Raw genomic sequence first — 18,706 nt, forward strand, 5'->3', positions numbered from 1 at the left:
AACAAGCACTGGCCATTCACCCAAACATTTTACTAGTTTTGGCTACTATGTAAAAACATTGGCAAAAAGAAATTAAAAATAAATATATAAATACAAACAGAAAGACTTGTTCACTCTCTAGGCTGATTTAGACTGCCTGGACTCTTCCATACAGGCTGACCAACCATCCTGACTGCAACTCCTCCAGCCCATTCACTTTCCTTCTGCAAAGCAGGATTCAAATGACTTCTTTTCCAGCTAGGAATTTGAAGAGCACAAATCACTTCAGCACCTCCAGATTTGCTAGAAAACTGCCCAGAAAAGGAGAAGGTAATTTAGAGAGAGGATTTTTGTACATTTACTTTAAAAGTGTCTTCTCAGTTCTGTGCCCATCACCACATGCCTGTTTCTCAGTACACTGCAGCCCATGGTAAGCAAGTTTTGGTTCTTACAGACCTTTGGCTGCAACTCAAACGCTGCAGCAGGAGACCCTGCAGGGCAAAAGGGAGACAGCACAAGGACTCTGCCCTGAAGATGGCCAAAGTTCATGTGTGTATTCACCTCTTGGTAGCAGCTTTGGCCAGCAGCCCCCTTGTCCTGCCTCCCTTCTCCCAGTAGCTCTGCTGGCCCACCTGGAAGTTGCTCATGCCTTTTGAGGCCACTTGTCACCTCCCCTGGTTTAGGTGGCCCACACATGGAAGTCATCCTGATTGAAAGAAGGTGCATGCTTCCTGCACTCTGGCCTTTTCAGAGCTTTGCCTGCTTTTACAAATGCACAGAGGGCAATTCCAAGTGCAAGGTGCTCTGCCTCTGACAGTACAGTTTCACTTCTCCTGTGGATTTGTGGTATGAATCAGACTTTTTTCCTTGGTCTTTGTTTGTTCATGGTGATTTTTTGTTTTGCTTTTCTCAAGATTGAATGGATTTATACAATCAAGAAGTGCTGAAGTCTTACAGAAAGCAAAGCTTCTACCAATAGCAAGTCCAGCTTACAGCCTGGCTGTGTGTAAACACCCTTCAGGAAGATGCTTTCCATTTTAAAACCAAGCTCTTGGGTATGACCATGTAACTCCCGAGTGTTTGATGGGGGTCACACAGCTCTCTGCCTTCCATTCTAAACCACTCACCCTCTTGCAGGAAGTTTTTCCAGCCCCAGCCAGGGATGCCTTGCTCTCCATTAGTGACCTATTTGATCACTGCAACAGTTTGAAGAAAGATAACAAACAAATTACTCCAGTAAACACCACGCTCAAGGGAGCCTGAAGATTTCCAAATTGAAGTTACAGAGATGCAAAAGGAAGCCACAGCCACCACGTCGGCCATGAAGAATAGTTGTTAAAGATGAAGAAAAGGCTGAGGTATTTAACACCTTCTTTACCTCAGTTTTCAGCGGAAAGACAGGTTACCCTGAAGACGGATGGCTTCTGGAGCTCAGAGAAAGTGACATGGATCTAAACAGCCCCCCTGTAATCCTGAAGGACACAGTCTGTGACCTCCTGCGATGCTTGGATCCCCACAAGTCTATGGGACCAGATGGGATCCACCCAAGGGTAATGAAGGAGCTGGCAGAAGAGCTCGCCAAGCCTCTCGCTATCATCTACCAACAGTCCTGGCTCACTGGGGACATCCCAGATGATTGGAAATTGGCGAATGTCACGCCAATCCACAAAAAGGGCCGGAAAGAGGACCCAGGAAACTACAGGCCCGTCAGCCTGACCTCAGTGCCTGGCAGAGTCATGGAACAGATCATCCTCAGTGCAATCACACAGCACCTGCAGGATGGGCAAGGGATCAGACCCAGCCAGCACGGTTTTAGGAAGGGCAGGTCATGCCTGACCAACCTGATCTCCTTTTATGATCAGGTGACCCGACTGGTGGATGAGGGGAGGGCTGTGGATGTGGTCTACCTAGACTTCAGCAAAGCCTTTGACACCGTCTCCCACAGCATCCTCCTGAAAAAGCTGTCAGCCCGCAGCTTGGACAGGAGCACCCTGTGCTGGGTTAGGAACTGGCTGGAGGGCCGGGCCCAGAGAGTGGTGCTGAACGGGGCTGCATCCAGTTGGCGGCCGGTCACTAGTGGTGTCCCCCAGGGATCAGTATTGGGCCCAGTTCTGTTCAACATCTTCATTGATGATTTAGATGAGGGGATTGAGTCCATCATCAGCAAATTCGCAGACGACACTAAGCTGGGGGGGAGTGTTGATCAACTAGAAGGCAGGAGGGCTCTGCAGAGGGACCTGGACAGACTGGAGAGTTGGGCTGATTCCAACGGGATGAGGTTTAACACGGCCAAGTGCCGGGTCCTGCACTTTGGCCACAACAACCCCATGCAGCGCTACAGGCTGGGGACAGAGTGGCTGGAGAGCAGCCAGGCTGAAAAGGACCTGGGAGTCTGGATCGACAAGAAGCTGAACATGAGCCAGCAGTGTGCCCAGGTGGCCAAGAAAGCCAATGGCATCCTGGCCTGTATCCGGAACAGCATTGCCAGCAGGTCCAAGGAAGTGATTCTGCCCCTGTACTCAGCCCTCGTGAGGCCACACCTTGAGTACTGTGTCCAGTTCTGGGCCCCCCAGTTCAGGAAGGATATCGAGGTCCTGGAGCAGGTCCAAAGGAGAGCAACCAGGCTGGTGAAGGGACTCGAGCATAGACCCTACGAGGAGAGGCTGAGAGAACTGGGGTTGTTCAGCCTAAAGAAGAGGCGGCTCAGGGGAGACCTCATCGCTCTCTACAACTACCTGAAAGGAGGGTGTAGCCAGGTGGGGGTTGGGCTCTTTTACCAAACGACTTTCAACAAGACAAGAGGGCATGGACTTAAGTTGTGCCAGGGGAAGTTTAGGTTAGATATTAGAAAGAATTTCTTTACGGAAAGAGTGATCCGTCATTGGAATGGGCTGCCCACTGAAGTGGTGGATTCTCCGTCCCTGGAGATATTTAAAAAGAGACTGGATGTGGCACTCAGTGCCATGGTCTAGCAACCGCAACGGTGGTTCAAGGGTTGGACTCGATGATCTCTGAGGTCCCTTCCAACCCAGCCAATTCTATGATTCTATGATTCTATGATTCTAATCTGAGCACCAAATACACAGTTACATGAGCAAGAAACTGAGACTCCTGCCCAAGCAATACTGCAAACTGCCTCAGCCCCCTTGATCCATCCTGCCCTGTAGCACCCAGTGGGCTCCCTGGCTGCCTTGGAAGAAGGGAACTGGTGCAAAACATAGAGCCAGGGATATAACCCCCCTTTGCATGTTGTCTGCTCTGCCTGTGTCACACCCATCTCAACAGGGCTCCTGGAATGGGGCAGAACAGCCCTGGCTCCACTCTTTGGGCTGCACAACCTTCTGGAAAGGTTTCAACAGCCCACAAGAAAGGATCATGCCTGGAGTAAAAACCTGCAGTGCTGCTGGCAGCCACCAGAGAAAGGAAGGCTACATCAAGCCTAAGAGGGTGTTTTTCCAACATACATCCTTTATATAATCTCTGAGCAGGTTGTAGGCAACAGCCTTAGGCTTAGACAAACATCACAGTGTGCACGAGCATTTTAATGTTTATAAGGTTGTGCAGGAATTTCCTACTCTTTGGAAATGGTGTCATTAAAACCAATTCAATAACTATATTGTCTTTGTGGGTCTGAGAACTCTCTTTTACCTGTCCTGTTTGCTGAATGAATAAGCATTTAGGTTTTACAGCAGGGGGAATTAAAATCGTGGCATTGCCTCTCTGAAGAGAAAATAAAAAGAAGGCACAGAGGCTGGCCCAAGGCATTTACTAAAAATCAGTCACACACACTTTTGGGGTGTTTCATACCCAGTTTCAAATAAAGCTTAAGATGTTTACTTTGCAATTTTCTGTTTGAAAGAAACCCTCTTCATGGCTAACACAGCTCCTAGCCAAAGACCCCGTGGAGCTCTCCTGCCTGCACAAAAAGTAGGAAGCTGCCTGGTGGCTGGTCTTTGGTGAGAGCCTTGTGTCCCAGGAAAGGCACAGGGCTTGTCACACAGCCCCACGTATTTCCAGCTCTAAGAGGAAGATTTGGGTGTTTAACAAACCATAGAGCTGTACTTCTTCTGCCCTTTCTCATGTCCCCCTTGCCACACTCACACACATGTCAGACATTTGGTCCATGGGTTTAGCCTAGTTTGGATCAAAGCTTCCTCTACTTCATTTAACAGATTAGCTCAGATGGAAGGTCTCAGGGGAGAAATAATGTTAGTAAGAAGGGGGTTTTCAGCATTGAGTATGTAGGTCATTGGACTTTAAAATAAATTAGAGAATAGTTTATCTATTAAACAAGCCTCACAGTACATATTTCATGAAGCTATACTTAATTATAGGCTAATGTGCACCACAGAGCTACCAGGAAGAAAGATTAAGCAGTGGCCCAGATTAAGCAGTGATTAATCCAATTATTAGCTGGCTGGCACACAGCATCACTGTTTGGTACCACCACCAGAAACAACAGACCTCTAGTTTCTAAGGCTGGCACTTCCTGCACAATGCAACAACCCAAACATATTCAGAGAGAAACCTGCATGGCTTCATCTCCCACAGAGAGCATCCTGGGAAGCAGAATGGAGAATGCAAGAGAGAGCAGACTTGAACTTCTGCTCCAAATGCCTCTTGCAGAGTTTCCTTCTCCAGCATGGATGTGTGGGAACATCCCACATCTCCTTCACAGCACAAGGCTGACTGCCCTCTTCATACCTCTGATGTCAGGTACTGAGTCTCTGACACCAGAGGAGACTGATTTCAGCTGGAATTAAAAGCTGAGCACAGGGAAGTATAAATATGTTCCCACACTCTTTTGCTATGGTCGTGGCTTCTAGGGATATGATGCTTCTGTAAGGTCTACTGGTATTCTATCTGAAGGCCCTGCAGGCTACTGAAACACAGCTGTGAGGGGAGCAAACCTTTCATGGATGTTTTAAGACTTCCCTGTTCTGGAGTTAGTGCCATAGACTGAATGGGACATCATATTCCTTACAACAGGGGGCTAAGAAGTAGGTAATTTCTTTCCTCTTATATAAAATTATGTGTCTGATATCTTGTAATGAAGTGATCAGCATTGGGAAGATTGTTTTTTAAGGAAAAGCTAGAGAAGTTAATGCACCCTGAGATAAATGCCAGGAGAAGGACAGCAGGATTGACAAAACCAGTGAAACCAGTACCCTGAACCACAGCCCCTGCTTTATATCCTGACCCCAAAAGCAAACTGGTCAGGGACAGAGTATCAGAGGTGCAGTCCTGCCCAGGAAAGGTGTTTTGCACCTTCTCAAAGGACATTCCCTTGCCATGCCTGCTTCATGTCATTGCTCCTGCTGAGTGAGCCCAGTCTGGCTGGTTCCAGACCTGCTGTCCCAGGCTCACCCAGGGAATGCTGTCAGGTGGGGCTGGAACCAAAGCAGAGCTTCATGCTCAGGGACACTGGCAAAACCCTCACCAGCAGCAACCTGACTGCTGACCTCTCACTCAAGTGCAGAATATGTCATTCTGTCAATACCATCTACCTTGATTATACCAGGCTTTATATACATGGGTTATGATCCCAGAGGGCTGAAAAGCTTTTCCAAATTAAAAGCAGCATTTTAAAGAGGAAATACTCATACATTCCTATGTAGTTTTCATTTGATATCCTCAAGGCTAACCCCAGAACTCAAAGTCATGTTGATTGAAAGTGAATGTTTTTTTCTGAGTGCAGACATCTTATGAATTTAATGGAAGAAGGGAAGTAATAAAAATGTGTTCCATACTTTAATTAGTTCCCTCATAACATGGCATTTCCAAAATGGCAGTGCCAAAGAAAATCATTAACCCAGGAGAACAGACAAAGGCACTGTATGGGACAAGGGACTGAGCTCCAGGAGACACACACATGTGGCCCTTGTCTCCTCTCACAGGTAAGGCTCACCTCAAAGACCAGCTCTGCCTGCACAGCAGAAATTTGTACCAATAATAAATATGAAGCCACTTTCCATTTCTTTAGCCTTCTTACAGAGTAGCCCAAGTGAGAGATCACACTCCCAGTGCCTGGAATGGTACCTGGCAGCAGGATCACTGGCATGGCTTGTCCTCCTGAACACCTGGGTACTCCAGGTGTCAGGCTTAGGCTGACACTATCAGGCAGTCATTTCAACAGCTGCATTTCACTAGGTGAGGGACAAAACTTGTATCAGGTGTGTGAAAGCAAATAAGATCTACTGCTGCTAGAAAACAAAGCTCAGGTAACTGCACAGGGACCAGAGACAAACCAACAGCTGTTCCAGGAAGACACAGTCTTGTTCCATCCTCACAGAGGAACTGGGGAGAAAACCAGAGGATGGTCTGACCTGTTCCTATTACAGACCTCTTGCCATGACCCAGAAGAACCACACAGCCCCCCCAGAGCTCAGCTCAGGCCCTCAGCACTTCTTGCTTAGAGAAGAGAAATCAGTACCTGTGTACGGTTGAATGCTACTCTTGCAAACACAGCTTGAGACACACTGGCTCTCTTCAGCTCATCTCTGACTTGCTGGTAAATATCTGGAGACACTTCCACCGAGGAATTGGATGGCTCTGGCTTGACAGCTCTGGGGATGGGTGGATGGTTCAAGAACTGCTGGTTGATAGCCTGTGGGTGCTGGTGAGCCAGTAGCCTGCTGACAGCAATCTGCTGGTTTATCAGATGGGCCATTGCTATCTGCTGCCTCACCAGCTGTGGGCTCAGCTGAGGAGACAGGAGCCCAGGGTTGATCATGGTCTGCATGGTTGGCACTTGGTTCCTGATCGGAGTACTGTGGTGGATTTGGCCATGAGGAGACTGTTCATTAGTTTTTCCCAAGGTTGCCAGCTGGTTGATATTTGGTAAGTGCATGGGACGTTGACCAAGAACACAATAGTCTGAAAGGTTTTCTCTTTCCACTCGTTCCACTGTTAAAAGAGAAAAATTATTTTGCTGTCATTTCAGTTGGCACTTAGAGGACTGTTAGAGCAGGGTTACTGCAGGTGGCTGTGCACAACAGCTTCCAAGTCTGGACTTCCATAAAAGCTTCACAGGAACACATGCATAAGCAGCACAAAGTAAAGGCAACAACAACAATTACAATTCTAGTGGATTTCCCAGGCTCAGAAAGCCTCCTTATCAAACTGGTAGCAGATATCCTCTCCAACCTTGTTTCCTAGAGAAACAAACTTGGACATTTCTACCCACACTGTCCCTGACTTTTGAACCCACCACAGCACACTGAATAACTTTTAAAAGGAGTTGATGTTTCAGAACCACTGGTATCCAAGTGAAGGCAAGAAACCAAAATGAGCATCCACTCACACAAACCCAATGGAAATCAGGCTGTTCCCTGTGCAGCTCATGGAACAGCTTCTCATGACAAACTCTGCAGCTCTTATCTTCCTGACACAAACTCTGCCTTGTGTTGAGAGTGGATAAAGTTACCTGGTGGCTTATCTGGCACTGTCCACTCACCCTGCTCGTGGGAAAGCAAGCTACAGAACCAGGCAGGTCACACATGAGCAAATGGTAAAGCAACCCTTCCGATACACAAAGCCTCACTGCTGGGACTCTGTCCAGAAACCTTGAAGCAGCTCTGCTCGAATGCCCACTTCAAAAAAAGTGACTTCACTCTCTTAAAAAAAACCCTTTGTTTAGCACAACAAACCCCATGATGCCTGTCCCTTTAAAAACTCTTCTGTCAGCAATATTTTTGTGTATAAGAACAAAACTAAAAGCACATATTACCAACCTAAATTTCCTCAAAAAGTAGTACAGAAATCTATTTAGAAAATTGAAAGCAACCATAAGTCAGTTTACAGTAGGTTGTACATTCCAACCTGCAATTGGATGGGCATTTATATACTGAGCTGCTAACAAAGTGCTCAGAGACATGTCACACAAGTAGGAAACTACCATCTCCTTCTTGGATTGCTCTCAGCAAGTGACAAGATAGGATTTATTTCATAAATGCCATAATACTGTTATCACTTGTGCAATGATGAACAACTGTACGAGGCTTTGAACTCCTTTTTAAAAACTTTTATCTAAAGCTTTGAAGCTTTACACAGCTAAGACTCAGGATGACAGCTTCCTGATGACTTTCTCTGTTTCCTTCTCAATAGCAAGACAGCTCTTTTCACCTTCCAGAGCTGAGCTCAGCCAGAGAGCCTTGAATTCTCACTGGGGTAGGAGCCATGGCCTGAACACACACAAACACACACAGTTTCTATCTTTAGAGTTGTCATTCTGGAACATCACAAGTACTGAATTTTACAACTATGTGAATTTGTACCCAAGATTTTCTTGTAAAAAATTTTGACTCACTCTGCCCATTCTTTAAGGAAAAAATGCACAAAAATCTTTAAGCTTCAATAAAATAATTGCTTAAGAAACACGTCTTAAAAATAAAAATTAAGCATTTCTAAGAAAACTACATTTTTCTACAAAAGCCAATATTTCAACCCAACTGATTTTCTGATTAAGGGTTTATTTGTGCTGTCTATTTCAGCTATGAAATGCACTCAGTCTTCATTTAGACCCCAGGAAACCCAGAGTCCTTCCACTAGGACTTTCAGAAGAGTTGAAGGAAGTTCTGAACTATTTTGTAGTTTAAGAAATACACAGAGAACAAGTCACTGAAACCAACAAATTACTACTTGTTAGAATACAAAAACAGTAACCAAGTGTTTTTGAAAACTTGGTGAGAAATAAATATAAATAACATTCATTTTCTGGGCTGAACCACATTTCCCAAGTTTCCACCCACTCCTGACTTCAGTGCCAAGCTATAAACCCCTATAAAAATAAAGTTTAAGATTAAAAGGCTGTCAGGCTGTTAATCTCTGCAGTGCTACTTGGAATAACAATTACACAGAGACATCACCTGAGGTGCATCCATAGGTGCTTTTTTCCCTTCTGATCTGTTTCCTTTCAGATCACATTAGGCCATACAGCCCTGCATATACAAACCAGCTCCTACTCACTCCAACCACTTCAATAATAAAAGGTTACCATTAACAGTTACACTGGATGGAAAAAATGTGCATTACTCAACCCCTCAAGACTCTCTCCTTCTGTAACACATTGCCCTGTATCAGATTCCCTGTTGTTCTTTGGTAACTATGGACTGGTAGGGTTCTGTGGGGATGGACTGGAGCAAGCCTGAGACAAGCCTGAGATGGAGCCTGGCACTGCCCTGGGAGATGGGTCAGCTTCTCGGCACTGCTCTGAGACAAAAAGGAGCCATGGAGATGCTGTGACATCAATATTCTGCAGCAGGTCTTCTTGAGAGAAGGTTTTGCATCCTCCATGTTTCATGTTCCTGCCACATTCCAGTCTTTCCCTTCTCCTTCCCTTTTTGCTGTTGCTCCACTCAATCTGGGGAGACATTCACAGCTCCTGCAGGCCTGTAGCAACTTGCTAGGATCTGAATACACTGGAATACAAAGCAGTGCGACAGCAGCAGGACCTTAATGTAGGAAGGGAAGGGCTCCATGGACATGTGCTGTGTTCAAGCACTGCTGACAAATTTCCTCACCTTGCAGTGCCTGTGCTAGTTAAACAAAAGCTGGTCCAGGAGACTGTTTCCCACCTCCATCTGTGCTGTGGCCACTGCAAAAGCCATGGCAGTGTTTCCCTTTTCTCCCTGCACCTCACTGCAGCTCTTTGCTTGAAGACCTCTTTTAAACCAAGGACAAAATCACTGCCACCTTCCAGAGCCAGCCACCCTGCTGAAGCAATAGAGCAGGTAGGCAGCCTCAAGGTGTTGGGACACCAGGCCCAGCTCAGCAAGCAGCTCCCAAAGCCCTCCAGCCTACTTTCCCTGTCACCCAGACAACACGCCACTACCTCTACAAGGCAGTCAGAAACCAAGAGAGTCCCCAGAATGAGGGCAGCAAATGGTTGTATTTCAGTGTTCCTTTCTCTCCTCATAATGACTACCACGTGTGCCAATGCACTGCAGCTCCACACTGAGTTAGAAACTTGCTAGATGCAGCCCAAAAGCAATCCAGTGCCCCCTTCCCCTCTGCCACGCTTTTAACCTCTACCCAAATCTGCCTTCTGCAGCCCAGCACAGCTGAAGCAAGTCCACAGCACAATAGCTTGGGGTGGTCCACATGCAACTTTCCATTTGAAAGAAAACCAGCTCGGAAAGATTTAAAATAAGATTTCTTTCTCCACCTTCCCTTCCCCTCACTCTTTTTTTACTGAGTTGTTAATAGGAACATTCTGACAAAAGCCCGTGGGGCATTTAGGGCTTGTGAGCAGTACTGAGCTGACTGACAGAACTGGAAACCAAATTCCTGTGCATAATAATGGACGGGGCAGGGAGAGTAAGAGCCCACCAAGTCTCCCAGAGCAGAGCAGAGCAGAGCAGAGCAGTGCAGTGGGGACAGAGAGGAGCCACCAGCACCCATGCCCCAGTGAGTCTTCAGTCCCGCAGGCACACGGGCACTTTGCCCCAGAGTAGGAAGGGGTTGGTAAAGAAACGTTTTGTAATAAGTTACTAGCCAGCAGAATTGCCACGCTTCAATTGTGGCAGGATGTCACCACCCAGGGCTCTTCTCCAGTGCTTCGGAGTTTGCTTCTTTGTCTTATTTATTATTTAAAACCTGGTGATCATGAAGGACGTCACCAGCGGTGGTCATGGCCAAGCAGGGAGAGCTCTGTGAGCTGTAGGGTGCCCTGAGCTCAGCTGGAGATGGAAAGGTTCCCACAGTTTCTCCTGGCTTAGCACCATCCTGCTCACTGGAGCAGGACGTGAACTTTGGAGCTGTGCCTGGGGATGAGTCCCAGCCTCTGCCTCACAGACACAGGGCTGCTGCACAGCACCTGGGGGCTGCCCTCTGCTTCAGCTACAACGGGATGGATTGCCACTTTTGTGAAGAGCAGAACCACTCCAGAGCATGAGGAGTGCTTCTAAAGTGGTACTACTGTATCTTTTCATCTAGAGTTAGGGAAGGGACTTACTTCTTTTAATCACAGACCACTTAGCCACTTCAGTGCAAAGGGCTGGCCTGAGGAGTCTCAACATCTAACTTCCACCTTTCCCCACATCCTTCACTGACTCCAATCCCTGCCTGACCTCTGCCTGGGCCTCTGTTCCTGCACTCAGGGCTGGATGAAATGCAGATCCACCGGTGGGACAGACTTGATTAAAAGTCACAACTTTTAAAACCTTTCCCTTCCTCTGCTCCCGCAGGAGAGCAAAGAACCTCAAAATAGCTTTAGAGCACATCCAGAACTGGTTTGGCTGCTGGCGGTGGGTAGCAAAAGCCTTTATCCAAGCCTAATGGAAAACAGACAGGAAAAGGCCATTGTCTGTTCTTCCTCCTGCTGCAAACCCTTCAGTTCCCACCAAAGCACAAGGCACTATTTTTGTATTTAGTAGAACTACCATTAAAAGTTCTGGCCTTTGACCAGCTTCTGTTTCAGGTGAATTGAGCAGAGGCTCCTGACACTGCTGACTCTCAACTACAGCTGAACTTCTCCCTCCCTTGGCCTGAAGATTAGATTCAAGGCATCCCTTGGGACACAGCTGCTAACATCTGCCTGTTCTGCTTAAACATACTAAAAGTCATATTCTTCTGATGGACTGCATTGCTTCTGAAGATGCTGGTCAGAAGAGAAGAATTTAACCCATGATCTTAAGAGTATTTTTGGGCTACTGTACAGGTTCAAGAGGGCACACAGAAGTATGAAGTCAGTTCTTCACAGCCACCTTCACACCCTCTGCAGACAGGACATGCCAAATTCACCTGCCAGGGAAGAGACTGACGTTGAAGGTGCATCAGTGACCCCGTGGTGCAACACAGGAATACTGGTCAGGTGAAATGGAAAAGGAGAAGCAGGGCAAATATTACTCACAACTGTCTGACAGGAACACAGAGACCGGTTTACATGGACCAGTGGTCTCATCTGATATAAAAATAGCTGCCTTCCTGTCAAACCACTGTGACAGAAGTCTGTCCTGCTATTTAAGTGCTAACCCTCCGTGGGCACCTTGAGAGGGAGGTGCAAACCTCCCAGAATACCCAGTCCATTGTGCAATCCTTCCAGGAGATACATGTGCATCTCCTCCTGACTCATCACACCAGAGACAGTGAAAGGAAGGAGACAGAACACAAACATCATTAAGGCAGACATATGAACTCCTCAGATACTTCCAGTGAGCAGAATTCAGTTCTGCTGTCAGAACAATGTGTTTCATGAAATCCACATCATCACAGCCAGCCACATTGCAGCTTTCACACCACAAAAGTTTGTGCCTATAACTAATCTTCAGGTTTTCCTCCCTTTCCAATCTCATCTCCACTAATGCTGACCTAGAAGTCCCTTTCCTTCCGAGCTAACACGTTGTTAGGCAGCACGCATGAATACTTCTAATATGGTGGAAAATTCATCCTGAGATTCTGTAGATTAGAAGCAAAAAGTGCTTTCTGATTAGAAAATGACTAATAATTCAGCAAAGTCCCAGCCTCACTGCACAACTGGTCCTCACTGAGAAAAGCACTCTACTTGGAACTCCAGATGTTCTCAAACCAGCGAGCTGAGTAAGGTTATTTGAACAGCTTTGGTCAGGATCTCTCAATTTAAAAAGGTACAAAGTCCCTGCAAGGCAGGGAGAAGGCAGGGGACAAGTGGCTCAAGGGTTTCCAGGAATTGTTTCCAGGTTTTGCAGTACTGCCACAAGCTCCAGCAGGCACCTGAGATGGCAGCATGGCCCCTTCTGCACAAGACAGCTGCTGCTCAGAGCCACCCCTCCAAAGCAGCCCAAAGACAATCTGCAAAGCTGCAATTCAGACATGCACTTATTCACCATACAAACCTCCTTCCTAAATAAGTCTGCTTTAATTCTGCTCACAGAGAGGAAGAGCCAAGAGGGCCACAGCAGTGGGTAAATTGTTTCCTAACAATACACATGCCCAAACTCCCCAGCCTGGCACCTCACATCAAGGACAGCACTGAAATACAAAATGATAATGTGGGTGTAGAAAACAGCAGTTAAGGGGTCTGTAACTCTTGATGAATCTTCACAACTTAAACTTCTATTTAAAGAGAGATGCCACTTCTTCCTCCCAGCCAGTGCAAACCCAAGGAGCTCTCTCCTCAGAGAGCAGCAGCAGCTCCCAGGCTAAGAGGATGCTTCTGAGTCCCTGGTGACCTTCAGGTCATGTATGTCATTTACATGCTGAAATCTTGCTTGCCAATGATGTTTTTTTCTTTCCTTCTTCCTTAAGAAAGTGAGGAAAGTCCTATTTTTAGGGAAGTAAACACATGGTCAGGAGTGCAAAAGTAAGTAAAGGAAAAATTACAGTAATGTCAAGAGCCACAGAGCTGACCTGAATGACCCTGACCTGAATGTGCCAGAGCCACAACTACCATAACAAACAAGACATGAAATTATCTCCTAAAAAACTTAACATTTCAACTACCTCGATCTGGTAGTTGAAAAGACAAAAGGTCAAGACCTATATATGTACATATACATACATATAAAGCCCTCTGTTTACAGAGAGACACACACATGCACGTATCAATAGAGAGGGTATTTTAAAAAGTCAAAACCACAGTTTGGGAAAGATCTGGTGTAGCTGTCCACGAGGTTTCCACAGCATCTGCTCCAAAGGAACAACTCAAAAGCATTGCTGAAAGCCCAGCAGGACAGTCTCCCCCTGAGTCCCACTGGCACAGTGCTGCAATCCCAGGTTCCTGCAGCCTGGAAATGTGCAAGCTGGGAGCCCTCCTCAGCCCTGGTTCTAACTTCTCTAGACCTACAGCAGCCTCTAGAACACATTATAAGCAAAAAAAAAGACTGCTTTCTTTTGTATAGCTATATTTTGACAGCCACTGATGGTAAGAGCTAAGATGAAATGTTCTTAATACACCAAGAAAATACATCTTTTCCTTTTTAAGTTCACAATGTATTTACTTCTCCTCTCTGCCTTCCTAACTTCCTCCCACTGAGCTAAGTTGTGTCATAAGGCAAAAAGAAAAAAAAATAAAAATCACACCAGTTAAGAGTTTCAGTTGTGAAAAAGCTTTGATACAGTGATAGTCCTCCTGAAAAAAATAGAAAGCATGACACTTGAGAGTGAAATATAGCTAAAAAATATTCTAAATGCTAGGAGCCCAAAACACTGGGCAATCAGTAGGTCACTGGTCTAAGTTTCATCTCTTGACAGACATGAGTTCCATGCTCTGAAATACATCTCTCCATATACTTGGAGAGAGTTTAGATGGAGATAGTTATGTGTATATATATATATATATATATATATAGTTACTGTATGTATATACATATGCATACAGTTACTTAAAAGCTATTTTTGTGTATTTATTTGTTAATCATATTAAGAAGCAACAAAAGCCTTTTCAACAAATATAAAATCCTGAATTTCAGCCATGTTGAACACTTTCTCCCAGCTTCAGCAAGTTCAGCATCCAGAGAACCCAGATGAGCACTTCCCAGATTGAGAGGAGTAACCCTGTGGGACTGGGTAGGGGAAGGACAGTTTGAGAACCACTGGGCTAAGCCACTGTTGTACAGTTGACATCAATTAATGTGTAACCTCTGTTAAATAACAAAGGAGAAACTGATTCTTCATCCCAGAAGGTTTAAACACACTTAAGCTCCATCATGTATGCACAGCTCTGTTCTGAAATGTCACATCCCTCAAAAAGGGGAAAACTTAAAAAGTAAATAAAAAATGTTTTTAAAAAATGTTTCACATAGTAATATTAAATTCAAAATATGGATAAATTAGTAATTACTAATACTCATTCATGGTGCATATTCTGAATAAAATGACAACTAGATGGGTAATGCCAGACTAGATGGGTAATTACCCCCCTGGTTATAGATGGCCAGGAGAAGAAGAGACAGTTCACAGGAGAACTGTGAGCTATTTGTTGCCCAACTAATGTACAATTTCCATTAGACCTCTGTTAATATAAGCTCTCCTGCAAATAAATACAGGTATCCCACGAAGACTGGAGAGAGGGGACACCCTGTGAGAAACTCACTTGTGTCCCATGTGTCCCAAGTGGCAGAATTTTAGTCTAACATCATCTCCAGACCAATGTAAGATTCCTGTGCTGAGCTGGACTGAGCTGAAAACCTTTCTGAAATGACAAGCATGAATACTTTGGCTGCCTTTTGGGTGAGTTCAACAGAATCCACACTGAGAATGTTTACTTGAGATTTGATACAATTCCATTTGTGTACAGCTTTGACATCTGTTGCTAATGATACCGAACTATTGATTGTTCATTTTCTTGTATTTATTTTTACATTAACCATACACTCAGCAACTTGATGCTTTTGTTTTGTTGTCTTTTTTTTCCCAGAGAACTTTTTCCTTTTTTGCCTGGCTTCAGCTGCAATTACTTTGATCTTCCAGAGTGCATAATTATTTTACTGTTTATTTATTTCTATGAGAAAGGAAAAAAAGTTTGACCTAGGAGATCTATATGTGGCAATTTGTAATAGAATCATATAGCTTATGTTTAGGAAATCATGGTTTTGATTAAGAAGCAACCATTTAGTTCCCACTGTTTTATTAAAACAGACATTAGCAGATAATAGGAAACACATTTAACACTGTAGGCTGCATTTAGTTTGCAATGTCAATAAAGTTATTTTGAAGCCTCTTCCATTTTTGCCTTACCACAGCTCATGTGAATTGATTTTTTTGCTTTTACTTTCTAATAACCAGCTCTAGACTTACAAATGGGTATGGGTGCTGGTCCCAAGGTCCCTAAATTATAGTTTTAGCCAATGTACCCAGATTATAACCAGAAAAATGAATCACTGCATCATCCACCCACCTCCATGAAAAACTTAGGCTTTGGTTTGTTTTGGTTGTTTTTTTCTTTTTTTAATTCTTGCTAAAGGAGTATGTGATGACTGAAGCACATCTGAAGCACATAACCCAGGTCCCTGATTTTGCCTATTAACTGAGATGTCCTGTAGGAATAACTGGCTCCAGAAAAGAAACCAAGAACTGAAACCACCCAAAGAAGTGCAGAAGTCTCCGTGTTTCCAGAGGGCTGGGATTACTGCCCTGAAGTTGTGTGGCTGTTTATTCTCTGTGCACCACTGTACCTGCCACAGACTCTTTGTTTTCTCTCCCACTCGTATGGTTGATGAATCAACACTACTTGAACTGCTTTATAGCAGCTTGTGTTTACTTCACACATACCTTAACCTTCCTTTTTCTCCTCCTGCTAACACACACACACACACACACACACACACACACACACTTCCAAACAGCAACGACTGGCTGTGTCTCTCTGAATAGCACAGATACAGTTATCTGGCAAACTCTTCAGGTTTGGGTCCTTGACCTCTTGATTGAAGCCTCATTCTGCTTTTCTGGCACTTAACAATTTAACTGTGCACTTACAAAGGGAAAAAAAAGTAAGACCATAAAGAATTGAATGCTCTAAGAATGGAAGAAAGTGGAAGACAGCAGTGTGCTAGAAAGTCTCAAAAGCTGTAGTGGCATCTCTACAGTTAAGAACACTACAGTTAAGGGCATCCAGAGCCCCTGAAGCTGGCACCCTTGCCCACTTTGGGAAAAGGAGGGTGAAAGCTCATCTCTGTTCTCCTAGAACAGCAAGTAAAAGCAAATGGTGGTGACCTTGAAGCTGTTGGATTCCTTTGATTGGTTTTTAACCAAGAGGATATGTTAATGCACTTTGGATAAAATTCTTTTATTAGGAGACACCATTTAGAGAAAAAAAAAGAAAAAAAAAATCCAACCACCACTTTTGAGTCACACAATGGCAACTCAAAGAGAGAAGAAACACTTCAGTTTGTTTGGCACGAGGGGAACCACCCATTAAAATACCCAATCAACATTTTCACTTCAAGACTAATCATTTTTTTAGATGAAAGCCAACACCTCCATTTCCCCATCTGCACTGTAAACCCACTTCTGCCTGAACCACATTCCTGCTAGGTACAAATAACTTTACCATCAAACCTTCTTTATATTTTCCCCTGGTGAAAATCTGATGAGTGCTCACCCCAGGCCTGACCATTGTACAGGTAGGTTCCACACAGGCCAGATGTGCAGAGGGAAACCAGATGCCTCCAAACTTGTTCTGATATTTGATGCAATTTTGTTTCATGTGTTCCTAACTCAAGGAGCAGATTCTTTCTGGTATTATTATGGAAGCTAAACCAGCAGCTTTCTTAGCTCATCTGTGCCAGCCTTTCAAGAGAAAAAGATGCCAGGCTCTTTCTGAAAGCTGCTGATCTTCATGAGACCACAGAGACAGTGGCTTCTAAGGACAGGACATTGCCCTGTTTCTGCACAAAAACAGCCCATGTCTTCACTCAGCCAGTGAATCTTCTCAGTGGTGTAACAGGGAGAAAAACTCTTAAAAAACCCTCTCCCAGGGTAAAGCTGATCTCTGAGGCTGATGGACATACGTGGAGGGAGGAGCCAGTTGGCACTGTGGAAAAGCTTCTGACTATCCCTAAAATCCTGCTCAAAGCACCTGCATCTTTTACAACAAAAAAATCCCTACCAAAACAAATGCTCCAGTGAACACCCAAGTCCCACTCCAAAGGAAAGGATGCATGGAAATCTGCACAGGATGGACACTTGTCACATCACTCCATGTACAGTTACCAGTGATCAGACATTTCAGTGCTGAGAGTGGGATGGATTTATGACTAATAATTTTATTGCCTCAGGCATTCACTGCTAACCAACTAACAGAAGAAATACAAACAATAGGATGTTTTCATCTTAACCTCAGCAGGTGCATCACCTGGTTATTTAGCAACATCTCCTAACAATCAGGCACTAAGGGCAACACTGGTACCCACATTCCACACCAGAAACCATGGCAGGAATGCCTGTACACTTAGTATTGACAACAGACAGCACGTGCACATGGGACTCAGAAAGACAGGTTTAAAGCTTTCATGAATAAAATGCAACTAAGGTAATTTACATAGCAATTTAACTTTTAAATCCAGAGCTTATTTTTTTCAAAGTGTTTTAGCATAATTTAAAACACAGTTGATCTCTCAGCACAGCTAAATGGGATATTTTAAGCAAGTCTTAAGTGACCTGTGTTTTCACACCAGCCTTGTTTGTAAAATATCAGATTTAATTTCAAATGTGCTGCAACTGTGTCCTCTTTGTAGACAAATTCACTAATATTATTGTAGCTTATTATCACTTCACTTAAAGCAAATCTAAAACTGTCAGCAGAAGTTCAAGAACTTGGAAAGTCATAAAAAATCAATTTACCTTTAATCTTCTTGTACTTCTTGTACCATCTCCCAAACTCCTGGCACTTGGTTGCTGACACATTGGCATAGTATGTGCTATTTACAATGGATGAAATCATACTCTGAAAGTACAGGAAAAAAAGACATTAAGTGGTTTAAGATACCTTACACAATTAGAATCTTTTCTAGGGAAGGTGAATGACTTTGAGTGGACAGTGATCATCCATTTGCACTTTAAAACCAGAAGTGTCTGACAAATACACCAAATGAGTTTTCTTCTCCATGCTATATTCCCAGCCATAATTAAAATGAAAAAAAGAATTATTACTTTCTATAACACTGCAAAAAAAGATTCAGTACAATCCCAGACTGAGTCCTAGGGGTGTGTGGACTGTTCTACTCCAGCTTCTCCTTGTGACACTGTGGTACCTGACCTGCAGCTGCATACCAAGGGGCAGTGCCATGCTGGGGAACACACGCACCCT

General features: G+C 44.5%; 1 protein-coding gene across 2 annotated transcripts in view; it reads right to left on the reverse strand.

Annotated features, from left to right (window-relative positions):
* The window catches only part of SATB2 (SATB homeobox 2), a 117,586-nt gene that overhangs the window by 42,673 nt on the left and 56,207 nt on the right, over positions 1-18,706 (reverse strand). For both annotated transcript variants that reach the window (XM_030454628.1, XM_030454629.1), the window contains exons 6-7: positions 18,241-18,343; positions 6,413-6,885 (exon numbers count right to left, since the gene is read on the reverse strand). In XM_030454628.1, coding sequence (XP_030310488.1) covers positions 6,413-6,885; positions 18,241-18,343 — 576 coding nt within the window. The remainder of the gene's footprint in view (positions 1-6,412; positions 6,886-18,240; positions 18,344-18,706) is intronic.

This window comes from Calypte anna, chromosome 7, assembly GCF_003957555.1.
Source record: "Calypte anna isolate BGI_N300 chromosome 7, bCalAnn1_v1.p, whole genome shotgun sequence".
Classification (NCBI taxonomy): Eukaryota; Metazoa; Chordata; class Aves; order Apodiformes; family Trochilidae; genus Calypte; species Calypte anna.